The following is a 17458-nucleotide window of genomic DNA, read 5'->3' as shown; positions in this document are numbered from 1 at the left end:
TGGCTCTCCCCTATTTACAGGGCAGAGCCAACACACAGACCGGAGTCCAGGAGACAGCAGCCACTGCAGAAACACAGGCATGTCTTTGCTCCCACCTCTGGCAGACGAGAATCAGTAAGTTAAAGGGATCCACTGAACTGCAGCGACTTGAAAGGGTTCATACCGACTTCAGGGAGCTGAGGATCAAATACTGGTCATGCTGTCAGGACCAGTTGCTCTCTAATGTATCAGAGGTGAAGTACAAGTGCTGGCTTCTTGTGACTGTACTTTGGAGTAGCTCACTTGAAATGTGAGGTGACTTACTGCCGTCTCCTGCTGATGGGTTAGTGTCACATCCCGGCAGGGTGCTGCAGGATGCTTGCGTTAATGTTTGTGCACCACTTTGAAGCTGTGAACAGCTACCTATGTGGCAAAGTATTTTATTAAATTACCTGGCTACCCAGAGGACAGGAAAGCAGGAGAGATCCAACAGCACCTTCCTCCTGCACTGGTGCCACATCGGCGTGACCAATATAAACCTGCATCTCCACTTGGTACATGTTAAAATGGCAGGGAAGGCTCACCCACTCACGCTCCTCAGACAAGCACCAAGGGAGCATCACAAGGGTATGGAGCTGCCACTGCTCATGACAGCAGGCACTGCAAGAACAGAGGGGAGTAAGAGATGGACCGATAGAGACCAAATGCCACAGGGGAGCATGGGGGACTCAGGATGAGCTACCTGCCTGGGGATAGCTGGAGGAAGGACACATATTTGAATGCATCAAGCCTGACAAGGGAAAACACGTTGCAATTCCCAAGCTGCAGCAGATACCTGGGAGTCCTGTTGGCTGGGCCCTCGTGCCTGTGCACGAGGCATTGCCTCGTCTGGCACTAAGCTCGCTATAAGAGAGACAGTCATATAGCAAAGTTCAGCCTCTAACCCTCTTGCTCCTGCAGAGTACTTGAATCTGCCTCTCTCTGCTCGAGGTCCCCATCACCTTCTGCACAGCAGTAGAAAGCCTCCCTCCACTGCTTTCTTTTGTTCTGTCTGCAAACAATGCAACAAGCTCCACAGGGAAGCAGCAGAAAGAACAAGAAAAAATGAGAATAAGAATAGTTCTGTCCCCAAGGCCCTTTTCCTACAATTACAGATCAGAAAATAAGATCTATGTTCTGCAGCACTGCTAGAAACAGTCAAGTGAAAAAACAGATGCACACATGTACACACACACAGATGTATAGAAAGACTGTACACATCTGAAGAGTGCAAGCTAACAGCCACATGCTTGGGGTGGGCCACAAAGAAAGATATCAGACACGTAGCCTGAATGGAGAGGGTAGCCACATGACAAGGTGAGCAGAGTTACTTTGAGAACATGGCCAACAGACAGCACCAACTACTGCAAGCGGTGCAATGCTCACAGACATAGTTCCTGGCATGCCAAGGCTGATTTCATTCATGTTCACCCCAAAGACAACTTCCAGCATCCAGCTTTGTGACATAGTAGTCTCTGCTAGCTGCCAGGCATCTGTAGATGGCAGCTTTCCATGTGTAAATTCTTTTCTGAGCTTTCTAAACATCTCAATCTTCATTTCCACGAAGATCAGGAGATACCCCTCACCCCACCGTGAACCAGCACGTTCCCCATGGCTGCACAGCGCTGGAGCTCAGCACCCCGAGCAGCCAGCGGGGACATCATCGAATGGGATCAGTACTGTAACCGAGCCCTCCCTGGCCACGTCCTCCTCCATCCCATGTCCCTGTCCCTGCTGCATCCCAGTTTATCGGTCTGGGATGGGCTCCCTACAGAGCTCTCAAATGGAAAGCCACCACTGCTCATCTGAAGCGAGTGGGTGTGCACAGGGTGCCTGCAGCCCTGCTGTCACCTGGCATGAGAACACACATTTCAAGGAAATTTTCCACACATTGAGGATGTTTTCTGAACACCAGCTTTCCAACCCAACTGCTTGTGACTCAGGCCAGTTGGCAGAGCCAGAAGGCTGCTTTGTGCCTAAGGTAATAACAATTTAACAAGGTAACAATCTCTTTAGCCACAAATTAAATGGAAATGGGAAATGTCCTGTGCAGATAAGCTGCTGCCTGGATTATGTCCCCTGCCCAAATATAAACTCCTCTGATCTTTGATCCCTGTGCACACATAGGCACACAGAGCCAAGCTGTGGCTCTGCACCTCCTAAGCCTCACCTCATTTCTCGTCCTTCTTCACTGCCCTCCTGTCTTTTCTGGTCACTCGTCTGGCCTGCGTCAGGCACAAATGCGGATGCCTCATTGTCAGCACCAAGGAGGTGCAAGCACCACCCAGCCACCTTCCCCAACACTCCCTTGCCACTCACAAACCCACCACTTGCCAGTGACGTATCCGTCACCTGTGAGATGGCTGCTGTTGCTTGTGCACAGGCTGCCACTCACCCACCAGCTGCCTGTCGCATCGGACACCCTCGCACGCTTGGCCACGTGTGCAGCACTTGTCACCTTCACCTGCACTACCCCTCCTCCTCTGCTGTCCCCTCTCCACTGCCCCAGCCACAGCCACAAGCCCCCCTGGGCCACGTGTGTCCCTCACGGGTGACCCCACGCCCACCGCTGGGAGAAAGATGATGTGAGGTTTAGGCAGCTGCTTTACCGGACAGGATGGTTTGCTGTGTCCGGATCAAGGGCGGTGACCACCCCCACGACAGAGCCAACATCCGCGTCTTCCTGGACCTCCATCAGGTTGGAGGGGGGACGGAACTCGGGAGGCTCATCGACGTCCAGCACTGAGACCCGCACGATGGTCTGGTCCCGGAAGGTGCCCAGGTCCACAAACCGTGGGTCTACAAACTTGTTGAGGGCCTCCACCACGACAGTGTGCACTTTTTTCGACTCGTAGTCAAGAGGCTGGGACAACAGGAGAGGGTTAGCCATACCCAGCCCGAGGAACCCCCCTGCTGCCCCTTCCTTCACCGGAGACATCAGGGGCAGCACTAAAGCCACCCACTCCCCAGACAGTGCCTCCAGAGGAGGCTGGGAGCTCGTGCTCTGCCCTCTGGCCAGCAGCACCCACACTGAGGGGGGCAGGAGGAAGAGCAAGCCTCCAGCCTGCTCCCCCCAGGGCCCCCAACAGGGCATCCAGCCTGCGCAGGGTGCAGGCAGCCAGGATTCACTGGGAAGACAGCACACGGTGTGCTGCAAGTGAGTGGGTTTTGATCATTAATCACCCTGCTATTATTTCTACAAGGGACACAAGCTGAATGCAGTGGCCTTGGTGAACAATCATTGTTTCTTGCCTGCACCAAGTGTTTGCTTGATTGTTTTTGCCACCAAAAGCAGATACAGTCAAAGTGCTGTTGGTCAGGTATAGGAATTAGGTGGGCATATTTCTCCCCTAACAGGTGCTATTAATAACAGCTGTAAGCACTCATCTCCATAGCCCTAGGCACAGCTGGCTTCTTCCCTGCCACCCAGGGAGCCACCCTGTGCAGGCTCCAGCAGACACTGTGCTGCTGCTCCTGTTCAGCCTTTCCTCCCAGACACAGGTCTGCGTTTTGCCATCCAGGCAGAACAGAGGCAGGTCTCTCCCTGCACCTGCAGGCACAAAAATGCAACTGCTACTGCTAGAGCAGTGCTCAGAGGAGCATTTATTTTAACTCAAATGCAGCAGAGGGAATCCCCAAAGGAAAGGACCCAGGAGATCTGTACCCGCCCTACCCCACCAGTTTTCCTCCTCTCACCTTCTGTACTGTGATGACAGCCTCTTGGGTATTGCTGTCCGTCGTGACTTTGAACGTCTCCACCCCTTCCTCATCCTTCACCTGATATGTCATGTCTGTGTTCTCCCCGACGTCAGAGTCCTCTGCCTTTACCCTCCCGATGGCAGTGCCCACAGGGGCAGTTTCAACGATGCTGAACTGATACATCTCTGGAGGAGAAAAAGGTACCAGGGTCACTGCTTCTGCTTTTGAACCCCCTCCAGCCTGATACAGCCCTTTGCATACCTCCCTGGGGGCACCCTTGGACTACGAGGGCTGCCCAAACTCTACCAGTGTCTATAGTCCAGAACGCCCTACCAGGAGAAACACACACCCCAGCCAAAAACAAGGGCTGAGAGAAGATAATTGGGGAGCACTGATGTTTCAAGGTGCCGGTCTGATTCCTCTGTATGGACACTGCCCTGATTGATTTCGGTAACACTGCAATCAGTGTTCCCTGATTCTTTGCAAACTTTACCATTTCTGACTTCTAGGAGATGCAGCTAAAGAGCTGAGCCTCCTCCAGCTGCAGCACCTTTTCTGGTCTTTGCAGCTGGTGTGCACTGCAGAGACTGCACAGCCCACTCTTCACAGCACGATCGCCCACCCTCCTCATTTGTGGAGGGTTTTAGATTAGACAAGCAACGAGCCACAGGCCACTAGCAGTGACCTGGAAAACAGAGCTGTCCTGTGACAAGACTGCTGTCTGCAAGGTGGGCAGTGTCACTGTGCCTCACGTTGGGGCAGAGCGTGCCAAGCTCTGACACAGCAGCCAGGAGGGGCCAGGCCAGCAGCGGACAGCTGAGTCCCTGCCCGAGCTCCCAGGAGACAGCAGCACAGCAGACCAGGCTGCCTTCTCCCCCAGCACTGCTCAGAGAGGGTCAGGAAAGGGCCAGCTCTGCTCTCTCCACCACATACCCCTGCTCACTCCCAGGACCAGCACCAGGAGCAGGGGTCTCGTCCGGGGCCCCGGACAGGCTCAGCCAAGGCAGCTGCCCCTCCGTCCTGCCAGGCAGGGACACATTCAGACCCAGGCAAGGAGCTGAGCATGCTATGGTACCTCCGTGCTGCCGCCCTGCAAGCAGCATGAGCAGCCGGGCTGGCTCACCCTGCAGACGTGTGCCAGGCTGTGCTGGGAGCTGACCATCTGTCCCAGCACCCACAAGGGGCCAGGACCAGTGCTCACCCCCCACTGCTGTCAGGACTTACTCTGAGGGAAGCGCGGTGGGTTGTCATTGACATCAGTGACTACAATGGTGACTGTCGTGGATCCAGACAGGCCACCCAGCTGTCCTGCCATGTCTGTTGCACGGATCACCACCTCGTACCGGTCCTGTGTCTCACGGTCCAGGTCAGCCACGGCTGTCCGGATCACACCTGGAAACCAGCAGGACAGTGTGAGCACAGGCAGGTCACAGAGTCACAGACAGGGTGAGGCTGGAAGGGGCTGCTGGAGATTACCTCGTCCAAGCCCCAGCTCTAAACAGGATCAGCTAGACCTCCCAAGCCTCTCCGCATATGACAGATGCTCCAATACTTCACCAACCTTCACGGCCCTTCCCTGGACTCACTCGGATATGCCCATGTCTCTCATGTTTGGCAGCCCAGAACAAGGCACAGCACTCACATCATCTCACCAGTGCCGAGTCGAAGGGACGGGTCACCTCCCTCGGCTGCTGGCGATGCTCTTCCTAAGGCAGCCCTAGGTGCTGTTGGCCACCTTTGCCATAGGAGCACGTTTCTGGCAACAACAAACAACATCTTCTGGGCCCCGGTGCAAAGGGGAGCAAAGCCTTTTGCAGCCTTACAGAGATCACATAAGCAAAAGCCGACTGAGTGGAGAAAAGAGCTCTGGAGAGAAGCAGCAGCCCAGGGGGTTGTCAGCCAGGCAGAAACATCCTGAAAATCCCCTCAGAGCCCAGGAATGGCCACAGGCCCAGCCTGATCCCAGCAAGTCTCTGCAGCCGATTCATGGGCAAGTTGCATGGAAGGTTCCTGACTGCTACTTCTACTGCAGGCTGCCAGTAGCTCTGACAGGGTTAAACTCCAGCTCAGAGGAGGTTTGTTCTCTCCAGGGAGACCAGGAGCGGGGTGAAGGGTTGGTGGGAGCCAGAGGCACAGGAGCGAGAGGACTCACCCAGATGCAGGGGCTGCACTGGGGCCAGCCTCAAGGGTTGCACAGAAAGGCTGTGTAAAAGCCCAGGCTGAGTCACGAAACCCCTTTGGCACAAATCTGCAACAGCCCACTTATCCTTATCTGCTCAAGCAGGAGCCAGGCTTGCCGCAGTGTTCCTAATAGAACATCGGGTGCGGGTGCTCTGAGCCCAAGCTCCATTTCACAGGTGCCTCCTGGCCCAAGCATGCCTGGAGGCCCCCCCTATTTGATCTGGAGAATGAGGGGTGTCAGTGTATTTCCAAAAGTCTGTCTGCACAAACCCCCTCATTTTCAACTGTCCCTCTAAGTTAAGGGGACCAGAGATGATACACATGTCCTGTGTCAGGGGCTGAGAATGCACTAGAGACCATAAAGCTTAACAAAATCTATGGTATGTTAGTACTTTTTATGAAATGAAGTCTCTTAAAAAGTATTTATAGGTCTTCAGTAGTCATCTGGGTTTGGGGGAAGTGACAAGGACTAAAATCTAAAGGAATGTAAAACAAGAAACAAAGAGTAGTAAACCCCAGAAAACACTGTGAATGGCAGAAGTCCCCGACTTCCTATGTCACCCAGGAGTGTTTCATTTACATGGAAACAAAGCAGAGAAGAAATATTTTGAGAATGAAAGAAAGAAATGATGCTGCCCTGAGGTGGCACCAGGGGCACCCATGAGTACATACATGGATACAAGGTCATTAGCAGCACAGTCCCACTATACCAGCAACACCACAGAACAGCTAGGAATCAGCTTAAAATCCCCTCCAGCTCAGTTTCTTAACATTCCCACACATTTAGACGTTGGTTTATGTTTCTGTAATTGCTCTCTCTTCCAGGCTTTTCTGTTTAACCATTAGCTTTACCTCCTCCTACTGTGAACTGCAAAATCCATCTTTGCTTTCACCAGTAATCCTGCCTGAATCCTCCTCCGTCCAGGGAGGACGCTGGAGGGGGGTTGCCTGGCTGTGCGGTGTGTCTCTCCAGTGAGGGGGTCCAACCTGGAGGGAACAAGGAGCTCCTCTCTTGTCAAGTGAACAGCAGAGAATCGTCCAGTTGCTCTCAGCAACTTGCAAGACATTTGCTGACACACAACAAAGCAAGCAATGGCAGGGCATCACAGCCATCCAAGCCACCTGGCTCAAGGCAGACACTTCTGGGAAGCTTCAACACAACCTGAGCACAGCGGAGGGGAGAGCTGGGTGCCAGCAGCTGCAAGGAGACAAGATGTGGCTTCAGGGGAATACCCCAAGGCTTCCAAGCATCAGCCCTCCACAGCAGGCTGCCACAGTTTCCCCGTTCATGCGTCTGGCATGACCTTGGGCACCTCCTGAAAAAGGCTGTGGGTGGACGGCTCACACCAAGGAGCCACTGGTGCTGTGGCCCAAAAGCAGTCAGAAATGCCACTGAGGTGGGAGAAGGAAATTCGCACCGCACCCCACCCACCCCCCAGCCTTGCATGACGTTACAGGTGCAGCAGGAGCTGGCAACACTGTTGGGGAGACATTTATTTCTCCGTGCTTTCTGAAACTAGCAATTATTCCAACAATTATCATTGTTAGGATTTATAATAAAGATATAACCACCATTTCAGATCCTTGTAGTCCCCCAGCTCTCACGGACAGGCACAATTTTACCCAGCTTCCCTTGTCCCTCTGTCATTTCAGTTCTGTAATTACCTGGACTCCCACTGCCTTCAGTCCCACGAATTGAGAGGAGGCTCTGTCTCACCCACTATCTCTCAAGCACTTCCAGTATCTGCCTGCTTACACACTCGGGTAACTCTCAGCCCTTCTATCGCTTGATCACCAAGGTCCACACTCCTGGCCAGCACGCAGGTTTGACGCAGCACAGAGCACTGCAGAATTTCTGCCAGGGAGCATCCCAACCCCTCTGCAGGAAGACAGCGGGTGTTCACCCTGTGATGGGGCCCGGGGTCCGAACCAGCTCCCTCGTTCGTCCTGGGTCTGTTCAGAGGAAGGCGTTTGACCAGGAGTCCCACCCCACCTCACCTGAAGGGGCTGAGGGAGCATCCACGAGGGAGCGATGAATGTCCCACTGAGAACCGCAGCCTCCCACCAGAGAGCAGGAGGGACTGGCCTTGCACAAGCGCCCAGGGCTGCACGGGACTGGCCTCAGCTGGTTGTGCTTATAGGCTTCTCCTGCCACTCCACTATGAATACAAAACTGTTATTTCTGGGCAAGCACTATCTCATTGGAATTTAAGCAATCCTGTTAATTAACAGGGTCTGAAGCATTTTATAATGAAAATGATTCATGTCAGCACAATAGTGATGAATTGGGATGAGAGGGAAAAAGCTCATGCATTCACCAAGGCTGTAATGACTTAACTGAGCTGCTCGTAATGATATAGCTCATAATACGCCATGCAAGATGGGAGGAAAGTGCTCAGGCTCTTCCCAGAACACCTCCAAGGTCACCCGTCCCAGCGGGGATCAAGTCCAGGCCGTTTGGCACGTGCAGAGCAGGGCAGACAAACAGCCCCAGCCGGCTCTAGTTCTTCTAGTGCCACAAGGCAGACAAAATCCTTGTCTTCGGTGGGGGTGCAGACTGTGAACAGGAACCACCTCCTGCCGAGATGCTGTCTGTCCAAGTCCATCCTGGAAAAGTGGGGGTCTGATGCAGATGAACTGCCCCATGCCCCAGGCCTCTTAAGAGCCCCAGCAGGATTGTCACTGAGAAAGCTGTTCCCCCTAAAGTTGCATGGACCATGCCAGGCTACCACCACAAACGTCGGGCTGGTTTGGTCTTTCAGGCTGAGGTACCACCTACAATTTACCAGTGGCCTTGACAAATCAGGGTCTCCTGACACACTCCATACCGGTTCCTTGAATATAGCAGTATAAGTGCCACCATAAACACCCACCAGCAGCAAACTTGCATGGCCCCTTCTCATAGAGCCAGGATAGCCTCTGCTCCAAAAATCTGACCCCCAGGTGCTCTGCAAAAGCAGCAGCAAGTGATGGTGGCAGACCTGTTCTCAGGACGCAGAGACAGAAGAGGCAGGGACCTCCGCTGCTGTATGTAGAACATGGAAAAGGCCTCACTATCATCTCCCAAGGTTCACCTTCTTTCCAGATGGAAAAACTGCCAAACTTTGTCCTTCCCAGACACTGCTAACAAAGCAAGAACAACCTCCAGCTCAGACTCATCTCCCTAGTTCTTGTCAGCATCTGTTATAGCTGAATAATACAGACGCATGGTGGCATACCCTCTGGTACAAGGCACATGTGGCTTTCCACCATGATCCAGACTAATCAGTATAATTGCCAGGCAAGGGGACACTTACAGCATCACATAAATACCATCAAATCTGCTCAAACAGCAGACACTCTTTGGGTGATAAAAACAAAGCAGGACAAAGCACTCAGCAGGTAACTTCCTTCCAGGAATCCCATCATTACGGGCTTTGCTCTGCTCTCAGATACTTCTAGCTCAGATGTCCACATCCTCAAAGACCCTCTGGAGAAGGCACCTTCCAGCTGAGGGCAGTCAGGAGCAACATGCTCCCTGCCACAAAGCCAGAGAGTTGTGGAGTGATGTACATGGACATATCCTCAGGAGGTCCCTGGTCCAACTACCGCTCAAAGCAGGTGGTTTTCAAAGGCAGATGAGATTACTCAGGGCCACGTCCAGTCAGGTTTTGAGTATCTCCAAAGATGGAAATGCCACCTTCATGGCGACAAGTTTTCTCTTCCTGCCATTTGTGTCTTTTTACTGTGCATGCCTGAGAAGAGTCTGAATCTGTCTTTTCTATCCCCTCCTATTTAGCTGGATAAAACAGATTCACTCCTCCCAGCACCTTGGTCAGTTAAAGCAAACAGATCTCTGCCTCAGCCCAGGGGTGGCAAGGCACCTACAAACAGACTGCAGATTCCTCACCTATGCCCACACTTGCCTGCAGAGACATAGAAATACCAACGTATCTGCCAAGACACAAGTGCTGCTTGAGGCATACATCCTGGAGGAGGTCAGCCCACTGCAGATGGGATCTTAGCCCCAAGAACCAGCACTTCATCCACCCTACATGCACAGCCCCCCTTCCTGTCATTCAGGTGAGGACAATTGGGGAGGCAGAAGCTACAGGCAGTCTGAGCAAGATACTAGACACAAGGTTCAGGAGGTTCACGGCTCTTCAGCAAATAAGGTACAGAGCTGAGATGCAGAAATGGAAACATTATGGTTGCATCAGCATAACCAAGCGAAGTTAATTGGAAGGGCACAGAATCACACAACTGTTGTGGCTGAGGGATGCTGCAGCCTGCAGATTTCTAACACAGTACCTTTCATAGCGGGTGGCCAAGTCCTTTTCAAACCAGGGTGCCCCACAGCTCCTAGGATAGCACCTGCAGAGACAGAGCTACTGCCACTGCTCAGAAAGAAGCACCTAGCAGAGCCTTGTTCCTGGCTGGAATCAGCCTTGCTCATGCCAGCACAGAGGCAGCAGTGCCCTGGAGGGAGGCACCCGCAGCGAGCTCCGACAGATGGGCCAGCACACTTACCCTTCCTTTGTCCCTTTTAGCAGCCAAATCCCTCATTGTTTAATATTAATTCCCACTGCGCATTAGTAGATACACCTTAATTTCCTCAAGATGACCAAACATACAATTTGGTCCCAAACCAATTGAAGTTCCTGCACCAGTCTCTGGAAAGGACTGTTAACATTCAGTCTTGCTAATAAGACCAATCACCTTAAATAAGCATGGCTTCTCTGCAGACTCTTATCACCCATGCTCAGAGTCCCTTGTCCCTGTGCACAGCTCTGGTGAATAAGCTTCTGGGATGGGGCACAGACCTGCATAAACCCACGAGCGCACACACACGCACATACCAGTATCTGTGTTTCCAGGCACCGAGGAGCATTTTTAACAAACCGGCAAGAGCAGCAGAAAAACCACACGTTCTGCCTCCCACCACTGCATCACACAAATGCAACAGTTCATCAACCCAATTCAGCATGCAGCATGTTCCCAGCAACAACTCCTCTCCCAGTGCACCGTTACTACCCCAGGACTAGGGCTGTGGTCAGTCTCCAAACAGGGCAAGGCTGACAGGTAAGGATGAAACAACTAATGACTACACTCAAATAACCATCAACTTCATCCCAGCAGGCCAGTATTTCTTGTCCTGCTCTCCCTGGCACAAGTACCTCTAAGCCCTCACTGGCTAAGTCTCCAAATCAGGAGACAGGCTCTAGAACTCAGGAGCTGTTTTAAGTAATCATAAATGCCAGACTGCATTTCAATTAACCTTCTGAGTCCTTCTGTCTTTTCCCTGCATACAGCATAATGACAGATTTTAAGAACAACCTCTTCTTTTACAGTAAAAAGCAAGATTCCCATGCTCCCAAACTGACAAGCTGGGCTTTTAAGGAAAGCACCAAATATCACAAGGCCTATGATATTACCTGCTATGATTGTTCTGTAGCAGTCAATATCCCTGCAAAGGGACGAACAAGACTGCTGGAGCCCAGGGCACCAGGTTGCGCCCCCCTTCCGAGTGTTGAGTATTTTCAGGTTTCCTCCTAAGGCTGTGAGCAGGGATTGCAGGTAGCAGCAAGTCTCCAGCCATGCTGGCCAGAGATGAGAAAGGGCATTGCAAAGAACACGGGAACGGATGTGAGCAGGCAGGCACAGCTGCCTGCCAAAGAAGATATTTGCCCCTATAAAGGTGAATAACCTGCAGAGGTACAGATAGTGCAGGGTGATATAAAGCAACATGAAAATTTAGCCTGCAAATTTAAATGCACGCTGATTTCTCCTCTCATGTAAATGCACTGGGAGTCGCGGACTCTCTGTACCTATCTCAGCATCTGAAAAGCGTAAGTTAGAAAGATCTTGGTGAGGACAGGCTTCCTGGAGCTAGAACAGGAACTAGCACTAAACCTCCTGACCCACATCGTGCTGGGCAAAGCCGAGGCTCACAGCCCCTGCAGTGGCAAGCCTGCCCCACAGCCAGTCAGCAGCCTGCTGCAGGGTGAGAGAGGGGCTCTCTGCAGTCAGACTGAAGCGCTCTCACCCAGAGCTGAAGGCAGAAGTGGCTGCTCCACAACAGAAGCAGTGAAGCACACATACCTGCTGACTACTGTAAAAGCACAGCCTCCTCCAGCAGCAACAGGGCAGCCACAAAACAGTGCAATGCAGCTCACCTGTTACAAAGAGCAGACAAAGATCAGCTGCACCCTATCTGCAAATGGCAAATGAATGAGGAAGGCAGCACAAAGCCTTAATATGGCTAATGCCTGCAGGCTCTTGCAAGAAGCCTAGGGGATATTCTCACAGCTAACAGAAAAAATCATGCCTCCAAAGTTTGTGCATACAAAGCTCCCCACTCCTACACCAAAAGCACCAGCCTAGACCTTCAACACATGCAGGGTTAAGTTCTGGGACCTGATCTGGGGTACACAACACAAACCCACTCACAGTTTCAGTGTCTGAAACCTATTTCTCAAAGCACAAGACATAGTGGCTGGTGTATATGAAATAAAGAAAAGCTCATATGCATTAGCTGTGCTTTTTCTTCACCATCATTCAACACTGCAGAAACTGGAATCATTCTCCACAGCTTTGTGGACACCAGCAAATACCATACTGCAGCTCCCACTGTTCCGGTGGGGCCATTTAGTTGCTTGTCTCCCTCCAAAAAGGTGTCTGAGACACTATGGGAATTCAGGGCTTATTGAGTGGTAGGACTTGGCATAGCATGGCATCCAGACAGTTTGGGTCCGCCTTTGAAAGGTCCATTGAATCTGAAATCCCAGCCAAATACCACAGTTAGTAACACCCAAGAACAGGAGACAAACTAAGCAACCTACACATGGTCCATATCCTGTACTCAAGTGTGAAAACCACATGCAACACCTATGCTATGAAGCACAGTGTGGAAAGAGCTGGTTGTAAAGGCAAGGAAGAGAGAACCCGCTCTGGAAGGAGTCACAGGCTTAGGTGGTGTGCAAGGCAGCACATGCATGTACGGACCTGCAAGAAAAGGCGGAGAAGGAGGTCAAAACCAAAAAGGGAAAACAAATTGTTCTTCATTACCATATATTATAAGAAGTGTAACATGCCAGGTTTTTATGGTTCTTTTTATGGTCATTAATAACCATGGTGGCTCTGAGAGTTATGCTGCTGCTATGGATAATTAAATCTTATGCTCAGGGCAGAAGCTGGGCCACCCAGGGCAGTCAAACCAGGACTCCCATGTGGAGCACTAAAAACCTATTCAAGCACAGAGCGGGAGCGGGATGGGATTTGCTTGGGTTGATGTGCTGGCTCCTGGCCAGTTCCAAAGAGACACGATGAAACAACATCCCCCTTGGCACCGCCAGCCCTGTACCTGCTGCCCCCAGCAGTGCGTCCATGCGGGCTAGCGCTGACAGCGGGGCACGCAGCTCGTGCCAGGCACGAAGCCACACGCGGTGCAGGACAGACTGCAGCCGCATCTTAAGTGGCCAACGGGCAGAGCTACACACCACATTCCCAGAGCCCAGGCAAGGCAGCTACGAAAGGCTATTCACAGCTCAGACATCACCAAAGAGTCAGCCCTAATACCTGCTTTAGTGGTCGGATATTCTGGAAACAGACATGCTCAAGAGGGGCCAAGGGCTCTTCTGCAGACTGCCAGCAGTTCTGGTTTTATGAATCACAAGCAAGTAGAACAGTAAATCAACCCCCCCAGCATATGAAACAGCTAGCTTGAGAATTAAGACACAAAAAGTCAAGGAATCAAGAAGCTTGCATTCCCAGAGTGACATTAATTCTCACCACAGTCCCACAGGGCACATTTTAGTTTATGCCTTAATACAGAGCATTAATGTTGTTGCAGGAAGCTGAGCCTCTGCACGTCCTGGCTTGTGCATTTTGCTCCCAGTGGTCCCTCTTCATTCTAGTAGTCAGGCTTCCACTCACACAAAACTGTCTCAGATCAACAGGATCTCACATGCACCTGAATTTTCAGCATTTAACCCAGTGTTCATCCATCTCCCCCACCTTGGTCCCCTCGCAGTAAAACAAAGCAAATCTGGGAGAGAAGAAAGCCCAGGTGCAACAGCTTCTGGGCCAGGAGTGGGTACAGCCCCAAGCTGCTTCTTGTGCACTCTCCCCACCATACCAGCCTCTGTCCAGACAATGGCATTTTCCACTGTGTACCCCAGCTCTGCTGTCAGGTGTGCTTAGGAGCTACCAAATTTTTCACCAGGGGTGGTGGCACAGACAGGGCTGTGACTGGCTTGCCCATGTGCACCAGACCAGTTTTCAGGAGGTGCATGGTTTCACGCAGATGCAGAGGCTCAGGCACACATACCTTCCTTACACTCTCCTTGGACCAGAGCCTCCAAACAAATTTCACTCTTACATAAAAACAGCCTTAGAAAATATCAATTAGCACAGACACATGTTAGCCTGACAGAGACTTGGAACTTCAAGTCCAGGGGTTGATCTCAGCCTGGGTCACTGTGGTTCAGCAGTGGAGGGAGGGGGAACACTTTGCTGTCCAGCTTTCCAACAAGAGCTGCAGCTACCCATCCTGCTTGTCCTTTGACAATTTTTCATTAAACTGTGGGTACTTTACTGCATGCTTTGTGCCTTAAATACCTCTTATTAGCATTTGAGTGTCTTGCCTCCTTAGAAAGCTTGCAAGGCTCCCATTAAGGGTAATGAGAGTCACACTCCTGGGAGGCAAGGAGAATATATACCCCGACATCTCCTGGTTATGGTCTACTCTAACCAGTATGTCAGAGCATCATCTGCTAGGGATTTATTACAGAGGCATTTTACAACAGGCTCTATTATAAGTTATTAAGGAATGGAGCAGCTTCTACTGTTCTTTCATTAAATATTAATAGAACATTTATAAACCGATCCTTAATTTAAAGTGTTACCTTTAATCAAAGCCCTGGTGATAACAATGCAGCCTTTGGTAAGGCCCCTCTGGTAGTACTTAAACCTTTCACACTGATGTTTTATGCGCCTGCAGGTGCACTCCTGCTCTGGGCATAGAGCACACAGAGGAGCTCTGGCCACTGCAGGCACAGGCAGGACACTCGGGCTGGCAGCTGCCGGTCTTGCTCCATGGTGCTGCCTGCTGCAGGCACTGCGCGGAGCCGGGCAGCAGCTGTCGAGCTTCCTCTCCAACACGCAGGAATGCCCATGGCACGGGTACCCCAGCATCAACGGCCAGCATGGAGGTACAGGCCTGCTGGCACACAGCCGTGCGCCGAACAGAGGCAGGATGCGTGGCCACGGTCTGGTCTCCTGACACCCCGCACAGAACGCCCCAGCCCAGCTGGGTGCTGCTCACCTGTTTTACTGTCCACAGTAAAGTGCTGCTCGCCCTCCAGCACACTGTAGACTACCCGGGCACTGCTCCCGTACGTGGGGTCATCAGCATCAGATGCCATCACCTGCATCACAGAGGTGCCTGCAGCAGGGACAAGGAGGAAAACAAAAAGTCAGGGAGGAGGTGAGAAGAGCAACCCAAACCTCAGGGCCAGGGGCTGACAGAACAGGAGAGCAGGGGCCAACATTGATCACTCACACATGCTGATGGAAACGAGAACAGTTGGGTGCAAATGCAGCATTGCCTCCCCCAAAAGCCAAGACTCCAGACACTGCTGCAAATGCCCCTTTTGTCCTGCAGAGTGGCAGAAGGGACCGGACCTTGGGCTGCCTCAGGGCTGCTGTCTAGGCAGGACCTGCTCTCCAGGACATCACTAATCTGAACAGCTGGGAGCTTTTCTCCCAGCAGACTTCTGCTGGACCATCTGGAAAGGAGCTGGGGACAAGATGTTACCACCACAGCTGCCCCTTTCCTGTCAGCACTGAGCGACACAGTCACCTCCAACCCGTAGAGGGACCTCCCAGCCAGGGCCTGAACCACACCGCAGCACCACATCTCTGCAGCAGACAGACCGGCAAAGGGACAACAACCATGGGAGAGGAAAGGCTTTCGCGTGCCCAGAGCCAGACACAGCACTGTGTCCTCATGCTCTACACGTAGCAGGGCAGAAGGACTATAAATTGGATAAAAGTCCATCAAACATCTGCAATTAAGTTATTGATTTTCAACGCTGCCTCATTAAACTGGGTGCTTCACTCCAACTGTCCCTGTGATGGTTTTAATTTGACATCATGTTCAATTTGACAAAAGCAGGACCCAGGAGACGAGAATGGGGCCAGGAGCAAAGGGACTTAGATCTACAGGGACAACAGAAGAGAGGAAGGACGGGAAGCCTAATCCTACCTACAGACACCTCTGAGAAAGGAGATGGTGTGACCAAAGACCTGTGAGGACAGGCTACCCAGTTCCACCTCTAGCACCAGACTCAGAACATCCCTGGCCCAGAGGTCAAGCACTGGCACGAGTCACCTCTCTGGTGGGATGAAGTGCAGGATGGGGAGAAGAGCCCTGAGCTGTTCATAGGAAAGATCAAACCAACTGGGAAACTCCCTGCTGCAAGATACTGCCAGGGCCAAGAGCTGACAAGGGTGACAGAGAAGCCTTTATAATGGACAAGATCCCTCAGCAATGACTGCAAGTCTGTGGTGGGTTGACCCTGGCTGGATGCCAGGTGCCCACCAAAGCTGCTCTATCACTCCTCTCCCCCTTTGGGTCCTTCTCACAGGCTGCAGTTCTTCACTAACTGCTCCAGTGTGGGTCCCTTCCACAGGCTGCAGTCCTTCAGGCACAGACTGCTCCAGCGTGGGTCTCCCATGGGGGCAGAAGTCCTGCCAGCAAACCTGCTCCAGTGTGGGCCTCTCTCTCCATAGGTCCACAGGTCCTGCCAGGAGCCTGCTCCAGTGCAGGCTTCCCATGGGGTCACAGCCTCCTTTGGGCATCTATCTCCTCAGGGCTGCAGTTGGATGTCTGCTCCACCATGGACCTCCATGGGCTGCAGGGGGACAGCCTGCCTCACCATGGTCTTCACCACAGGCTGCAGGGGAACCTCTGCTCCGCCACCTGGAGCACGTCCTTCCTCTCCTTCTTCACTGACCTTGGCATCTGCAGAGTTGTTTCTCTCACATATTCTCAATCCGCTCTCTGGCTGCAGTTTTCTTGTTGCACAGGCAGCTTTTTTTTCTTCTTAATGTTATCCCAGAGGCACTACCACCGTCACTGCTTGGCTTGGCCTTGGCCAGTGGCAGGTCCGTCTTGGAGCCAGCTGGCACTGGCTCTTATCAGACATAGGGAAAGCTTCTAGCAGCTCCTCACAGAAGCCACCCCTGTAGCCCCCCTGCCACCAAAACCTTGCAATGCAAACCCAATACACAGTTAAAAGGTAGGTTTTGCTTCAGAGGTGACTCCAGGGCACAAGACCAGCCCAAACTGAAAGGGCCAGGAGAGAGCATTTCACAGCTCACACTGCTGCATCCAGCAGTTCTGCTCTGCTTCGCACACCTCTTTAGGGCTGCTGTGCCACCAGCTGAGGACGAGAGGTACCACACTCTGGTCCAGAAACCCTTCTGTTCTGCAGCGCATCCATCCACATGCTGCAAAGACCATCTCACAGGGTGGTCTTGGCTAGACCCATGTCAGGAATAACCCAGAGCCAGACTT

At 52.2% G+C, this 17458-nt stretch overlaps 1 protein-coding gene across 1 annotated transcript in view; it reads right to left on the bottom strand.

Moving 5' to 3' along the window:
* The window catches only part of CDH22 (cadherin 22, type 2), a 57362-nt gene that overhangs the window by 24730 nt on the left and 15174 nt on the right, over positions 1-17458 (bottom strand). The window contains exons 3-6 of the mRNA XM_010569722.1: positions 15203-15322; positions 4942-5109; positions 3715-3902; positions 2628-2881 (exon numbers count right to left, since the gene is read on the bottom strand). Coding sequence (XP_010568024.1) covers positions 2628-2881; positions 3715-3902; positions 4942-5109; positions 15203-15322 — 730 coding nt within the window. The remainder of the gene's footprint in view (positions 1-2627; positions 2882-3714; positions 3903-4941; positions 5110-15202; positions 15323-17458) is intronic.

The sequence above is a fragment of the Haliaeetus leucocephalus genome, unplaced genomic scaffold (genome assembly GCF_000737465.1).
Source record: "Haliaeetus leucocephalus isolate CR32 unplaced genomic scaffold, Haliaeetus_leucocephalus-4.0 Scaffold273, whole genome shotgun sequence".
Classification (NCBI taxonomy): domain Eukaryota; kingdom Metazoa; phylum Chordata; class Aves; order Accipitriformes; family Accipitridae; genus Haliaeetus; species Haliaeetus leucocephalus.
Note: the sequence above shows the minus strand (reverse complement) of the source record. Positions and strands in the feature narration are given on the sequence as shown.